Source organism: Hetaerina americana, unplaced genomic scaffold, assembly GCF_022747635.1.
Source record: "Hetaerina americana unplaced genomic scaffold, ioHetAmer1.1.p SCAF_3, whole genome shotgun sequence".
Taxonomy (NCBI): Eukaryota; Metazoa; Arthropoda; class Insecta; order Odonata; family Calopterygidae; genus Hetaerina; species Hetaerina americana.
The window spans coordinates 96,877,104-96,893,963 of NW_027286874.1; the positions used below are offsets into that span (position 1 = coordinate 96,877,104).

A 16,860-nucleotide genomic window follows, 5' to 3' on the forward strand; every position below is an offset into this window, starting at 1 on the left:
TCGCATATTAGAACGCCTAAGGTGTTACACGATGTTCTGTGACGATGCCGAGCCTTCTCCACCGTGGATAGCCCGTACGCAAGTGAAGTGTGCCTCCACAATCGTCAGCGTTTTACGGCGCCACTTTAAAAAGCAACGACTCCCTTCCGGTGCCTTCGAGACTCGTGCGCTCATGTCGATGACATTTCGCGCTTTCTCGGAAGAATGAAAGAGAAAACAAAAGAAGAATCGTATGCGCTCTTCAGCGCGTTTCAATCTCCGGCAATCTGACACATTGTGAGTGTGTGTGTGTGTGTGTGTGTGTTGTATAAAAAAGGAACAGTAATTTTAGGATTTTTTTACATGCTATCACCATTCACTCGCACAAATTTCATCAACCTTGGCACTCAAAAAAATTGTCAATTTTCAAGAAATATTTGTCTGTATGGTTTATCAGCAACTCTTGAAAACATCTAGTTGCATCACATTGTCTTAAAACTTCCCCACATTTTCCGTGCTCGTCCCTTCTGCTCACCATACACATTTTTAGTTCTGCTGCCACTTGTTTCACAAGTCCACACACAAACCCCGAACGTTCTCCCGTCCTCCCGTTCGATCAATCCGAGCCTTGCTCCCGTGCGCCGAAACTGAAACCCATACCCGGCCAGGCTTTTCTCGTTAGGGGTGACGCCCGCGGAAAATGACATTTCAGCCTCCCTCCCGTCTTCGGATAGATAAGAACCGGGTGAGATGGTCTGAGATGGCTGGGAGGATGATTTGGTGACTTGTTCAATTTTAAATTTCCCGTGACATTTGATGTTGGTATCGGGACTAGAGTGGGAGGAAGGGAGGGAGGGAGGGAGAGAGGAGCGACGGGGCGGTGAGAATGTGCGGAGGGAGGTTGGGGCGGATGTTTGTTTATTTTTCAGAGAACTGACCTTGCTTCATCTCCTCGGATTCCATGCTCGCCTCGCGCGCAGCCTTTACCTCCGTTGTCATCAGTGGCTTCCTGCTCTCCTTCCCCCGCCGCCAGCACCACTGCACTACCCCCCACCCTATCCTCGCCAATCAACTTCCTGCCTCCCCTCCGAGAGCCCTCCTGCAAGTAATTCCACGGGTTGGTGCAGGAGGGCAAAGGGGAGGTTAGGAGCCGTGCATTCACTCACTCTTTACCCCATTGCACTCGCCAAACTTGTAGACACTGCACAGTGAATAGTCGCAAGAAAGAATATAATAATACACACACCACCCCGATACACTTCTCCTCCTCCCTCCGGGCCATATACGTTTTGACGGACTCCCAAAAAAAATATATACTTATATGTTTTACACTCGCATTTTATATACTTTATATATATATATATATATATATATATATATATATATATATATATATATATATTATACTTTACATTATCCAACACACTGGGTTTGTCAGGGAGGAGGAAAAATTCACTAATAGACATAAGACTACTTGTTTTCCTCTTTCTTATTTCATTGACATTGCACTCAAACATTAAATGTCCACAGATGTACTAGGCATTCATTTCTGGAGGAACCGTTTGCTCTTTGGGGCGCTGGGAAAGAATTGGGGTGTTAAGTTTTCTCCACTTGGGGGTCAGATTAAGGTAGATAAGAAAGGGTTTGAAGCTAATTTGCACAAATTCAATGAATCTTACAGATGGGAGGGTTGGTCGGGTGGGGATTGCTGAAGGATCAAACATATTGAAGGTACACAAGCGCACACAATATCAAGTTTTCACCTCTTCACATTCCCTCCTGGCGTTGCCGGACGCATGCCGCCTAAACTCTCACGGACACCCGCAGGCGTTGAAGATGACAGGGATTACAGCTTTCTTCAAAAGAAAATGCACATGTTTGGCTAGTGAGTTTATGACTGGAGCGCGATTCTTCCTGTTGTCGAATGGAATTTTGGCCAGACCTAGCGCTGGAAGAGGTACGGGACGGAGCCCACATGCTGACTGATCCTTTCCGTGGATTTTATGCCTCGCCAAGAAGCCAGAGTTCGCTAAGATATTGCAACGGTGCAGGAAACTGACTTTCTTTGACTGGCGGTGACTGCGGAAAGCCAGAGTAGACGAGACCGATGGAGATGGTCTCGAGACGGTGAGAATACGGTCTCGATGTTCGCTGTTGGGGATTACTAGGAAGATTTCTCCTCACGGACGCCCTACCTACCCTGTTGTTTCCTCGGCTACTCCCCGTCCAATATGATGTGGTTTCATACCTCGGAACGGGGGCCGGAAAGACCAGCTCCTGCCAACTTGAAGATTTGAGATGACACGTTGATGACTGCGGTGGATGGAGGCTGATGGATGCCGATGATGAGGCAAGGGGCCGATTTTGATGGAGGTAGGAGGAGCTTGCCGATGTGAATTACGGGGAAGGGTGGATTACACAGGTGGAGCAAAAAAAATAATAACATTTTGGGGTTTCACACTCCTTTCACAGCAGAGACTAGCCTCGAAGTTGAGAAAAGGCAAACAGGGCACAGTATACGAATAAAATAATCCAAGCCCTGGATTTCCTTTCTGAAAGTTTTTACTTGCTCTTTGTACACAAATTAAAATAAAAAGGCCAACATGTAACACGTTCATTCCTTTCTTTTTCCTCTACTTCACCGTCGTTGTCCCTGGGAAAGGGTCCCTTGGTTCAGTCGACGTTCCACGCATTCATGTGCAGCTTTTTATTTTACAGTTCGATTCCCCGAATAATGTCTCCCCTTTTTTTGATTTAAAATTGCATTCCGTTCCATTAAGAGAAATTCAATGTAAGATGAAGAGGGCGTGATCGATATTAGAAGTGGGCGAGTCCGATTTTATGTAACTGATTAAGCTCTTGCTCATGACATATTGTTTTAATAACTGATGGTGTAAAGGATGGCGCGGTAGTAAAAAAGAGATGATGCTTTTATGCCAGCGGCTGATGCTTTCCCAAAGAAAATCTTCTTTATCTGCTTGACTTTCGAAACTTAAACCATCACTCCATTCAAATTTATTTCCAGCCTTCAACAAAAAGTATGTTATTTCATCGACCACCATATTTCTTCAACCGAAATTATTGCTTCGGATAAATTTACTAGTCAAGTTTCGGAATGCTTTGATGCCATTTTTAAAAGAAGAGGAATTGTAACTTATAATAAGCCAAATTACTGACAGTATGACCTTCAGATGCAATTCTGCATTCCAATTCCGCTTGTGTCATCCTGTGTTTGGTGGTCATAATTCTTCGGAATCTAAAAAAAATATATAGATTTTCATATAAATCCAGATTCCTACCGGAGGCTTTGGAACATCATTTCCTCACCTCGGCCGTTAACTTTGTATTCCAATTATAAGGTGCATAATCCCCGCGCTGACTAGCTTGGTCGGCATGAGCTTTTTTTCTCGGCCCTTGCACCCGTACCGGGCACATTCGCCCCTTATTGAAACCTCTTGTAGTCAACCTACACTCGTCCGCCGCGCCTGTCCTCTCATTGACACGGCAATGACTGCGCCCAAGGATTTGATGGGAAACTGCGTCACGCTGGGTCACGGGGCTCCACTCGAAGGTTTCCTCACTCTCCTCATTTTCATTTTCTCTCTTTGTTCAATAGATGGGAGTGTCAAACGGGGGACCGGGGCTCGACAGCTATTGCGGTGGCGTGGGCGGCGAGTCGGGCTGCATGCCGTCGGGTGTCTGCCCGGATTCCAACTTCGCCTTGTTCTCCTTCTTCCACTTCATCCTCCTGTTCTGGAACCAGATCTTTATCTGCCTCTCCGTGAGGCAGAGGGCGTGAGCGATCTCGATCCTCCTCCTCCGCGTCAGGTAACGGTTGAAGTGGAACTCCTTCTCCAGCTCCAGCGTTTGGTACCGCGTGTACGTCTGACGGCCACGCTTCCTCTCTGCGTGTGGGAAAAGGAAGAGAGGATGAGAAAGAGAAAATGGATGAGAACCATCACACAGTAAGATGTGCACAGTGGCAAAATGTGCAACACAATTTTGCTTGATTACCATAATATTAGTCCCGTTGCGTGAATAAATAAGTAATTACCATCCCGGAGGTTCTTTTTAAAGATGAAATCCAAAGACCTCATTTCATACTAGCAAAAAGTCCAAAGGGTAGTTAAATTTATTCATCTACACTTATCTTTATCCTTTTGTTCGTCACTTTTCGTAGCATTACTTATGTAATCTCTCTATTAAAAAACATGGCTGGATGAAACCCGAGAACATTTACTCAAAATTTTATAACTCTAACTCTATATTGCTTAAAAATGATAAGAAATTGTAAGGGGTCTACATGATAAGAATGTTGAAGAATTTTTAGCCTAAAATTTCTCGAATGTTGCCCAAAGCCTACATCATAGACAGATTTTTGAGTCGGAAGATTTCTTATTTAGGTCATTTCAGTCTGCCAAATCATTCTTATATTTTACCTTTTCCATTTCTCTTCATTCTAAATGTAATCGTGTGAAGAGATCAGGAATGATTTATAACTGTCCTCTTGTGAGATAATTGTTTATTATTAAATCATAAACATAAAATAGTAGGGTAACTCATAATACGAGGGTCATCCGGAAAGTAGTACCCGTTCGTGAAATAAAGACACAAAAGTAAATATTAACAAACATAAAAAATTTTATTTGAAAGAGGATACTTTAAACTACTTCTCAACATAATCTCCAAGCAAATTAAGGCATTTGTCATAACGTGTGACTAGTTTCTGTATTCCTGCTGCATAGTCCTTCGCCGCCAGCTCATTGAGATACGCGAGGGACCCATCTTGCACAAATTTTTGCATAATGCAGATGGTGTTTAACAATTTCATGAACAATTGTTCGAGAAACATTGGGAAAATGCTCACAGATGTCATCAATTGTGACGCGCCGATCGTTCCTCACGAATTCGTCAACTGAGCTCACCAGTTGGTCTGTAATGACAGACGGTCTCCCCGAACGCTCATCGTCGTGTGTGTTCCCCCTCCCCATGTTGAAGTTGCGACACCACCGCCGAACAGACGACTCGTCCATTACATTGTCTCCATACACCTCCTTTAATTGGCGATGAATATCACATGGGCGAACGTTTCTTGCATTGAGGAATTTAATCACTGCCCTCACTTCACAACTGGCGGCGTTCTCAATTTTTTTAAACATTGTAAACAATCATAGAAACAACACAGGCAATGCTAGCGTCACGCAACTTGGCTCAGAGAAGGCAGACAAGCCACTGAAGCTATCTGACCTCGTCCAGCGGCTACTCGCGTCGTCAGCACTTCATGCGGCACGAACGGGTACTACTTTCCGGATGACCCTCGTATTAACCGTTGGTTAGTCGTGTATTCCAAATTGATATTTATGACTGAAAAGTCTTTCCAACTATTTTTATTTGTAGTTATAATATTGTGAATCATCTCAATGACTTTATTTTTAGCAAATAATGAAGTGCATCATACGTGCGTAACAAGACTAAAAATGTTGCCGTATTCACCCAAAATCAATATTTCCTCACGATCAATGCTCTATGTTACCGGACGTTTGATTCTAACTGAACTGAACGCATAAATTACGAACAATTATCTTGTTTCAAAAAGTGTACAATAAAACAAAGGAACTAGAAATAAAGAGGAATATAGTTATGAGATAAAAGTATAACCATGTTATGCTGAAAATGTTTATGGTTGTCTCCTACTTATTATCAATTCCTTTTTTATAAACTTCTACAGTGAATTATCTGAATGAATCTATTTAGCAAATGATAATACGGCGTTTTGAATTGTGATTAGAGAAATTGAGTAAGTAAGTACTTCCATTTTCTGATAAAATAGACGGTATGAAATAAGAAAAGACATCCGTGATTTTATAACTGTGAGCTAAAGACTACCATTGATTATTATTATAATAGATAGATAATCTTATTATTAATTCCAGGTCTACTTAAGCGAGGCACGGCGGACGGCAAAATCCGTGTGAACGCCCTGAATCGGGAGCCGACTTCAGCCGTGAGAGAAGCCGGAGATGCCGAGGGCCAGAGTCTACAAGTCGGCCATTTAGTGAACAAAAATTTCAACGAATTAATAGAAATTTTGAAAACCTTTTTTAAGTCCTCTCATGGTTTCCTATATTTCAGTCATACATCTCGGGGGGTTATTCTAAACCAAAGAAAACTTTTTAAATGCCAGGCATTTAGATGTAAATGGTAATTGTGAACGCCTGAGAACACAGAATGGTATGTCGACTCTAATTAACTATGAATATTTGTATCAAACACATGAAAAACGAGATGAAAAACCAGAGATATACATTTCAACAAATAAAAATAGTTTTCTAGTCAATAATTCATAATAATTTTTTCAATGGCAAAATAATTATCATTTAAGTTCGCTAAGTGTGCTAAAATTATTCATTTGATATATAATTATTAGTATGGTGGTGTCCGACCAAAACTCCAAAAAAAATAAGTCAACGTAGTTAATATTCTGGAGGCTTTTTTTTAACAATGCCGCAGAGCGTCTTTCTGTCTCTATCTAAGGACGCGTTGGAAATAACCTAGCTCTTTCTCCTTCCTCTCCGAACTTTAGAGATCCTCAATCAAACCTTATTCTTTTCAAACTCAGCCTCTTTTCCATGCTCGAAACGGTTGGCATATTAAATTAGATCCACATCCTCGAAAGAGAGAGAGAGAGGGGGGAGGAGAGAGAACAGGAGGAGGAGAGCAAAAGAAGGGATAGGGAGAAGAGAAGAGTGAGGCAGCCGGGGGAAGGCTGGGAGTCGAGGGACATGGAGAGGCGGGGGGAAAGATGGCGAGGGGGGTGGAACTTGGCGGTTAATTATCTTCCCATCAAAGTCACGGCTACGATGGGGGGGGGGCGGGATGGGCGGGGAAGGGAGTTGGGAGGCGGAGTGGGATGGTGAGTATGAAGTGGTCTGCTGGGAAGAGAGGGCCTGGGAAGAGGTTAGAGGAGAGGAAGGGTTCGAATGGGAGGGCACATAATGATGTATAGGTCCCTTTTCCTCTTCCAGCGGGGAAACTTTTCTTTTTCTTTCACGGGGGCGAGCACCTTAATACTGACCTTAATTTTATTCTTACATGAACTGGCCCAACTACGGAATTCAAGTTAAAAGACATTAACTGGATGGGAAGGATCACTTGCGCTCAAGAGCCAGGATATTGCGAAAAGGTGTTCTTGTTCCTACCGTTCAAGATATACAGAGATCTTTTAGCTTGGTATAGCGCTTTGAAAAGAGTCTAACAAATCCAAACAAAGGATTTAGGAATTAAAAATAATGATTTTGACGATTCAATTTTTTTTAAATAATAGTTTGGATGTTTTCTTGAAGAGAATACAAAAAAATGATCAATGGAAAAAATATGAATGGTATAATCGGATGAAAAAAATTTTTATTTAACAAATAATGCTTCTCTAAGAAATTTAATATTTTATGGCTCATTTGGGATATAATCCTATATCTTTGGTGTGGTATTAGTACTTTTTATCTATTCATTCAAAATCAAAACCCCATAATACGAACCAATTTGGGCAATTTCAATTAAAAAAATTAGTCAACGCGAAAAAATTATGCAACATTCATCAGGTAGAGTCATAGATGTAGCAAGTAGCGTCTATAATTAGAAAAAACTTACAACATGATCTCCTTAATATGATAATATATGGACTATACAATAATTTCAATTGTTGAAATATTATATGCATCACATTAGGATTCCCTCAGTAAATTTCTTCTTCGTCTTTGCTTTTTTGGAGTAATTTAAAATGGCAAGGAATGCAATCAGTTGCATTGCACATGTACTACTCTATAATATAAGCCACACAATTTTATTTAATGTCGGCAGTACTATAAATAATGTTTCACCGCGAGTAAAAATGGAGAGCCAAATTCAGTTAGGGAAAAAACAAGCTTTACGAATCAAGTCTTAAAAATATTTTACCTGATAACATCGGTATAAAATATTAAGTAAATCCACGGTTTGGTGAAGATCTTTATTTTGTTACTCTAATTTACTTCCTGTTTGTGCTTCTGACAAATCTCTGTATGAACAAAACCTGATTTACACTTAATCATATTCAATCTTTGATAATATTATGCAATGAATACTTCGCCATTTGTCTTTTTGGCGAATAATTAAGCAACCAGTAACTGTGTAAACGACATGCCACAGTAAAATGAGAAGCCTTCCAAAATCCTTGAAATAAAGCATCTAGCACCCTCTGTCCGTGGCTCTTGAAACCAAGAGAATCGGAGAACGGCAACCATCGCCTTTCCTCACGCCCTCTCCTCTCTTTCCGTGCAGGGGAGGGGGGCAACGCATGGGGGGAGGGACAGGTTTAAGCAGGCCGACGGATACAAATGAAGGCCTCGGAGTCCTCCAATGGCGTGTTCCGGGGGAAAGACGCCTTCGACGCCGCCGACGCCGCCCCCTTTTGAGGGGGCCGCCGCAGCTGGACGCCGCTGCGACGCGCGCCCGCCCTCGGACCGCCACGCCCGCCCACCCACCTCGTCATTGCTCCCTTGCTCACATGCACGCGAGCCGTGAAGAGACGAGCAAGCGTGCGCGGGGCCGCAAAGTTGACCAGAGGGAGTTGCACGTGTTTCACGCGAGTGCGAGCGAGATGTGGTAAAGCGATAAGGCAAGTCTTTCCATCCTCCGCGATCGAGATCGGAAAATATTTTCGCTCATTTGGTGCGATTTATTCACGGTGATCGACAGCTTTTTAAGCAATAAGCCGTTTAGGTAGGTTTACGAACGTCAAATATGTTCCTACTCGTCCCGTTCGTCAAACGAGAAATCATATTGTTTTAAGAGTTTTTACGACAATATCATTTCTACGCTTTTGTGGCAGGTCATAGATATCGATGGTCTTGGGCATTGGTTTGGTATGGTTATCCCGTAATACTGATATGGTTATGTAACTGCTGAAGGATAACGTAACAGTAACGAAGACGTTGTTTGAAAATGAATAAAATCTCCGATGCTTTGATTTCTTCTTCTTGACACTTGCAGACCTAACACATGACTAAGAATTAAAAAAAAAGTGTTTCTTTCGAAATGTATACTTACCTTAAGATTTTATCCCAACACTGAGCTAATCTAACCAATGTTACCTAAGCTATTAGTCTAAGATATTTTTAAATTCTCCGACAAAGATTTCATAACGGAAGTGACGTATTTATCCAATTCGATGGGATCCTTTTAAACCTTGCGAGATTGTGTCAGCATGCGAATGAGCTTTCAGTTCAGACTTAAGGTTTCAGTTCAGATATTAGTTCATTTCAGAAAGGACTGCGATTAAATACAACCCCTACGAAAAACTTGAAGGAAAATTCCATTCAATATATCAGCTCTTAAGTGGTTACCCATAAGGGAAAACAATGTTTTCACTACTCTGTATGAATAAAACGGGTCTCGTTTTAATATAAGCGATGAGTGCACTGATCAAATTTGATTCAAATTTAAAGAGTAAGACATGTTAATATTTTTCACAAAAACCTTTTTAAAGATTCACCAGATCCGAATACACTTGAGCCTAAGAGGCTGAGGTGAGACCAGGTCTGAGGTAACCAAAAAGGCAAATGAACCCAAGAGGTTTCCACAAAAAGATAAAAGTGTTTAAATTAATGAAAAGCTGTATAGATAGAATAGCGAATAGCTATATTGAAGAATAACGTATACACAATGAAACAATTCGTGCTCATCGAAACAAACGCTCGTGCTCATCAATTTGCTAGTTAGTTTTTGCGACAAATCACCCAGTAATATAGTCCTCTTGTCACCTGTGTTTTTGCGAATCAAGATGCAGTGACATTCTTAAGATGCTCTCAGTTGTTATTTTTAAAATCAAAGCATTTTCCATCAGAGGAATCTATCGGGAGCATTACCAACTTAGATTACTCCAAACTTTGTACAGGGTTGACCACATTTAGTGTCGTCAATGTTCAAAATTGATAACATCCCTTCGCTACCAGCATCAATCGCTTTCCTAGACTTTCAACAAAGGAGGTCACGGTTTACTGCATACCTGGTGGTCCTGGGTGAATTAACTTGGACGTTCCGTGGCTCCCTTGGAAAACGACACAGCGGCGCTCTTAAAATTCCCCGTAAAACTATAAGCACCTAACTGTCTTCCGAATTTGATTTTGAGATCTCAGTGCAATCCGTTCAGTAGTCCTTTCGCTAAATTATCCATTTAAATAAATAATAGAATATGATTTACAATGCCTGTAAGATAAATGTGAGTCTAACAAGAGAATGTTTAATCATTTTGGCAAATAATTTTAATATGACGAAATATAGAGAATTTGAGGTGTGAAAAATATGCTGGCTTATTTTTGAGCCTGTGCTATAACTAGGAATATTTAACTATTATTATTTTAGCTAAAATAAAAACCAATTGATTGAAAAATATTTGTCTCCTTAAAGATGCACGGCAGGGGAGTTTTAATGACAACTATGGGCTCACTAATTTCAGTTAGGATCTTTTAAATTCAATTAGAGATTCGCCTTAGGCTGACTCGGGGATCGATGAAAACTTGAAGCTGGAACGAAAATATTCGTTCATCCATGAATATGCAAACTGGATGGATGTGGATATATGGATAATCGCACCGAAATTTCATAAACTTTAACGACCCATTCAATTCATTATTTCAATTAAGAAGAAAACGAAAGACTAAGTACAGGCTTAGGTAAAGTCAACAGTTCTTTCTGTCAGGATTAGTCTACAAAAAGTGTGATACAAATATTTACGCTGGAAGTATTGCTGGATAAAGTTATTTGAATGTACTGCACGTAGATTGGACACGTCGTACAATGGAATCCGGTGCAGCCCTATTGTTCACGAGTTCCGCTTTCATTAACGGCCCATTCCTTATCGCCAGCCGATGAAACTGGCCGGGAAAACCATAAAGAGCAAAAATACAAGCCGATGCTGATTTTATGCCGGACTCCGCGAACGCTAATTTGCCAGAGGGGGTGTTCCTCCTACTCTCTGTTAAAATGATTGCTCGAGTTTTCGGAACGGCGAGGGAATGAAAAAAAAGGTGGTAGTGGGAAAAGATACAAGGGGACAGCCGCATCTGAGAGACATTTTCCTACGTAAAGCACTTTTCAAAATGACCCGACTCCATGGCGAGGCAATTCCGCTAATGTACTTTTCGCTTGGGAGGAGAGCGAGCGATAAGGGTAGAGGGAAAGGGACGGTGCGGGAGGAGCGGGAGGCGTGGTCGGGAGGGGGTTGGCAAGTGGGGGTAGTGGGAAGGGAGAGGAACCGTGGGGATAGGGACGGGGTGGAAGTTTACAGAGGGAGAGCGAGGGTGGCTTCGGTCCGCGAAAGCGAGATTGTAGGGTCCAGCACGTGCTCTCGGAATGTTAAAGAGATGAGAAGGGAGACAGACGATACCTTAAGGGAGGTGGATTACAAAACAATGTTTGCCAAATGACTTACTAAGCCATATTTCTCTCCTCTCACATGAACCACTAGGGGTAAATTATTTCGGGAAAAAATGACTGAAATAACAAATATATAAACATGCTCAGATTTTTTTTGGCTTACCAGCAGTTCATATTTAGAGGCTTGCTTCGTCTAAAGTATTCTCAACTGATAACGCTTATTTTAATGAAAAGTATTGTGAAATTAATGCATAAGACGGTTTGACCAATTACCATGAATTTAGTTGATCTTCTTGTGAGAACACACCTCGAAGACTTTTATGGCATTATTTTCTCACCATGCGAACGAAAATTTCGGTCGTGGATACTTTGAATGCACATAAATAAGCGCCTGCATAGTTTATGCTGACATAAATTATTTTTAAAAACTTACAAGGATTAAATAAAAAATAATCCCAATTATTTCTTACCATTTCAATGGACGTTTCAATCACCCCCATTCAATGAAAGCAGACTGACGATGAGAAAATCCGTTTAATTTATCTGAGATAATTGTTTCCATTACCGAAAATTCTCTTTCCAAAAATCTAAAATTTTCCATAAGTGGTTCTCACTGAGCCGTTTTCTCGATTAGAATCAACGGCATACATAGTTATAAAGTATGGTACATATCTTTTATAAATTTCCTTTGAAGTGAAATCACCGCACGGCCTCCGACGATGTCCTTTATTCAAAAGATTAAACAAGTAATTCCTGATATCCCTTAATCGATTTCAATCAAAGAGGAAATAAATTACCAGCATAAATTTTCATTAAAAGCACCACTCCGTTCCTGCCGCCTCGATAAAATCTCCGTCGCACATGAATCTCATATTTTCAATGCATATTTTCTCAATCGGCTTTTCCCGCATTCGCGTCAACTGGAAAGGATAGGGGAGAGGGAGGGAGGGAGAGTGAGAGAGAAAGAGAGGGAGAGAGCAAAGAAACCCTGAGGGCTGGAAATGGATTACTGCCTCGGAGGCAGGGGCGAGAGGGGGAATGGAGAGGCGAGGAGAGGGGAGTGGGATGTAGAGAGAGGCTCGCTCCCTTGGAAATCGAGGATTAAGGGGAGAGTACAAGGGAGGGCAGTGGGACTAGGGGGAGAGGGAAGCGTCTCAGGTGGTTACAGAAAGGACTGCAGGAAAAATGAAGCCGGAAGGTTTCAGGTTGGTGGGGTTGGGAACGGAGGGGGCAGTAATTGTCGAAGGAAAAGTGGGGTAGAAGGGCGTGCGACGGGAAGAGAAAGAAGAGGGAGATATAAGTAAAAATCTGCCGGTCGGAGAAGGGTTGGAGGGGAATGATACGGGGGCAAGAATCTTGGGAGGAGCCGTGGAAGGGGGCGTGTTAATTATTCGCTCGAGTGAGTCGCACTAATCAAAAAGTCCAAGAGGGTGAACGGGGAAACGAAGCGGGGTGAGGAGGAGGCGGGGACGGGGGAAGAGGATCGTTCGTGGAGGTTGGGTGGAAGTATCGGGGGGATGTGTGTGGGAGGGGGGGGTTGAGACAGAAGCTGTTTTAATGGAAAGAGGACGAAATTGGAGAGGGTGCAAGGAAGAAGGGCGCCAGTGAGGAGGAATGCCCGGGGGAGGGGGTGACTCCTGGAACTGATTGCCGCGCATCCCTGAAACACCCGACGCCCCTCTCCTCCCCTGAGTGCACGTGGGCAACCGGGCCCGTCTCCTTCCTCAAACTTCTTCCCTCCGCCTCACGAGTCGCACCTCGAATTCCTCCATGGATTCCCTGCCCCACCCACTCTTGCCCTCACCCCGCCCGTCTGGCCCGCCGACTCGCTGCCCGTTTCTACCCACCACACTCCACCCAGGTTCCCAAACCCTCCTATGTTTCCACACCCTACCCTCGCTCGTACCATCCTCCCCCATATTCAGCTTCAACACCTCACCCTCCATTTTTTCCATCCCTTTCTCTTATCTCTCGGAGAGCTAATCGCATTTGCACCGATCCCCATTTCGGGGCCTTCCTCATTCCGTGGAGTGCCCAGGAGACGGAGAGACTCGATTGGCTAAAGGGGTCGGGAACCCGTTCGCTTCCCCTCGGAGCAGACGGAAGGAGCCGGGGAGCCCCACGTCTAAGAGTGAGAGGCGAGAACATGATAACCGTTTGCTCTTGTCACGCTGGGATGCGAAGTTTGTGCATTCCTTGACTACTACGAGTGCTCATTCGGCTACAGTTACCCATTTGCGAAAAACACTGATGACAACTCTCTTGAGTCGTGATGAAAATTTACTATGCCAAACGCTAGAAAAATAAATAGTTTGGCAATTTAGAAATAATAGTTTGTGAACTTTTCACCAATGAACCTATTTTAATTAATATAATTTGGAGAGGGTTGCACTCTTTGGATTCCATAATGTATGCAAAAGTGATTAAATAAAATTACGTAAGTAACAATAATTCCTAAGGCCGCGTTAAAAAAATAAAACAAACACGTGAAAAATGATATCCACTGATGAAGCACACGTATCTCCGCTCCGTACTCCGATGGGAAATTATTAGAAAAATGCCAACGTAGTGGGCATTTTTCTGATAATTTCCCATCGTTAAAAATCAGTTGTTGGCAAATTTAACGTAGTATATTTATATTAAAGTATCAACAATATCCATTCTTAGAACAGCATACTTGATTTATTCTCATTTACCAGAAGCAAATATTATTTAAATATAGATATCTGTGTCCATAGATTAAAACAAACCAACCTTAGTCGGCTATTGGGGTTTGCGATGCTGAATACAGAGTGAAAGTTATCGCCAAAACAAGTGATTGTAATCAGAAAAAAAATATTTTATTTCTCCTACACAGGCTATCAGACCGAGTAACAAGTATTAAAAGGACCGAAAAATAATCATTTTCGTTTATATTTCCGTCATTTCTCATGAACCCTCGATCACCCCTCTCCCAACTCATGATGTTTACACGCCGACACGAGTAATTCCAGCGCTTTACAAGGGAGTGTGCCGCCACTCCCCGTATATATCTATGTTCCCCATAACGGTCGCTTACCCCTCTCCCTCTCCCCGTCCTCCCTCCTCCGCCACCCAACCCTCGGAAGACGGGGCTCGCTAAACGCAAGCGGGGGCCTTGCGCCTCCATAAATCGCGACTCAACAAGTCCTCGGGCCCGCGGAGAGTAGGGGACGGAGAGCTAAGGAGAAGGTGGAAGGGAAGATATGGAGTCGGCAGGGCAGGAAAGAGGAGGGGGATTAAGTGAGAGGGAGGAACTGAGGTAGAGATAAGGGTTGAGGAGGAGGGGAACGAGTGGAACTCGGAATGGGGGGGAATGGTGGGGGCACACTGTGGATGGAAATGTGAGCACGGCGACGGCGCCCCCCTCCACGACGGCAAGGATTTCTGAGGGTGAAAAATCACGTGGCAGTCAGCGCGAACTGGTGACTTCTTTTAGTAAATAAGATTTAACAACTGGAGGACACATTTAGCACGCTAAATACTGGAATAAATACTACAGTATGTGGAGAAACCTCTTCCATAACTCAGCAGAGGGTACAGTCCATCAAATATTGTGGCATTAGTAGAGAACAAAAAATTGAAGCATTTTGAGTAAACCTTGCATTGCCAGTTCTCGGATTTTTAAATTCTAAATATGGTATGATTATCAGCTAAAGACTCATATTTGTATAGATTTAGTCTAATATGTTAAAATATATACTAATTGAACGGAAGATATATCTCAAGTAAATTTAGCGGTTATTAGAGCCTGAACATAAACGCAGATTTTATAACCGAGCGAAAATATATGCATCGGAAAATTAAAATAAAGTTTAGGTATTTGTTTCTGTCGCATTTCGACTTGGTCAAATAACTAGGCTTCGCCACATAGTTTTACATCCCTTCAAAAGTAATTTCTGACATCTGAACTAGTAAAAATCGAACAAAAACTCGTGAAGTATGCGAACTTTGAAAACAAAGTAAAGGATTAAGTATGATTACGAGGATATTTAGCTCTAAAATACATACTTATTGGCATAATAAGTACATAATTAAAAAACAAATTAAATAAATGGCCAAAAAGCATCCAAATATGAAGGAAAAAAATTGGCGTAATCAGAAAAAATGCGAAATACGAAAGTAAACGATGTTTGTGAACATTCGGCCGAGAAAATTATTTAATAAGATCGGGAATGAATTGACGTTAGTGGTGGAACTCCACACGCATGTTCTGAGACCGCTAATGAATTTACGATTACGACGCCAAAAGACGAATTAATCTGTCGCCGCCACGCTACAACCTGCTGCGTTTATGGGAAATTGCGGCTGGTAGTAAAGGGGGCTAGAGGGAGCGAAATGGGTCCCAGTGGTGCACACCGGGAGCCATAACTCCTATCCCCTCCGCACCCACTATTTCTCCGAACCCCTTCCTCTACTCTCCCACGAAAACCCCGCCCTCCCCTCGACGCCTAAACGGCCAGACCAAATGGCCAAAATCCACAACGCCGTAGGATAGGGGGATCCGTCGAGAGAGAGAGGCGCGTTTGGAGTGGTTCGTGGAGAGAGGGCACCGAATCCGAGGGGAGGCAAGGGTTCAAATTCGTGGGCGTTCGGAACCCTTTCGCTCTGCGGCCGCCAAATCAACCCGCGTTTAAAAACACGTCGCTTCCAGTGCGTGACCCCTTCCATCAGTCTTTCACACTCCGTTTAAAGTAATTTCCTACCCCCCTACCCAGCCCATTTGCGCTTCTGTAACCCCTTTGCAAACCCCCCTCCAGAATCCCTCTTGACGCAACACACATCCCTCCCTCCACCCCGGGGCAAACAACGGCTCCACCCCACCACCCTCTCCCCTCTCTCGTACACATATTCCGCCTCACTCCGCTGGGGCACTCTCCAGCGGCCATACATCTCCGCACCACATCCACACCCTCGATTCCCGCACCCGCCGGGTGCTCTCAATCTCCCGCGCCTCGTCCCTAATTCCCTCCCGCCCTCCCTCCCCACAGCCCCGCATCCACCTGCGAGGCGCGGTGGGGTGGGGAAGCAACAGGAGGTTCTGCGGCTTATCCCTCTGCCTCCCCCTTCCTCCTAAACCCTCCTCCCTTCTTCACGAATCTCATCCTCCTCCTACTCCGCCCCACGCTCGGCCCCTCCACCCTCTCCGCCCACGCCAGGGGCCCACTGTCGGGGCACTCACTCCCACCCTTCCCTACTACACACACTCAAGAATCTTCCAGCCCACCTTCCCCCAGACCCGTTAAAACTTGTTCATCCTTGTAAATCGTTTCTCGCGACCTTTCTCATGAAACACTTGAACCAGACCCTTTTATCCCCGGTTCCCGAGCCCATGGCTTCTTACGTTAGCGTCTCTAACGTTGCCGCTTCGATGGTAATCAGAGCGAATGAGGGCGTGATTTGGAATCTTCTACATACTGATGTAAAAAATATATACGTTAATATGAATGA

The 16,860-nt window shown here is 43.4% G+C and overlaps 1 protein-coding gene across 1 annotated transcript in view; it reads right to left on the minus strand.

Annotated features, from left to right (window-relative positions):
• Window positions 1-1,406: 1,406 nt before the first annotated feature.
• Window positions 1,407-16,860, minus strand: part of LOC139690513 (homeotic protein antennapedia-like) — a 306,567-nt gene continuing 291,113 nt past the window's right edge. The window contains exon 4 of the mRNA XM_071587972.1: window positions 1,407-3,884. Coding sequence (XP_071444073.1) covers window positions 3,631-3,884 — 254 coding nt within the window. The 3' untranslated portion in view covers window positions 1,407-3,630. The remainder of the gene's footprint in view (window positions 3,885-16,860) is intronic.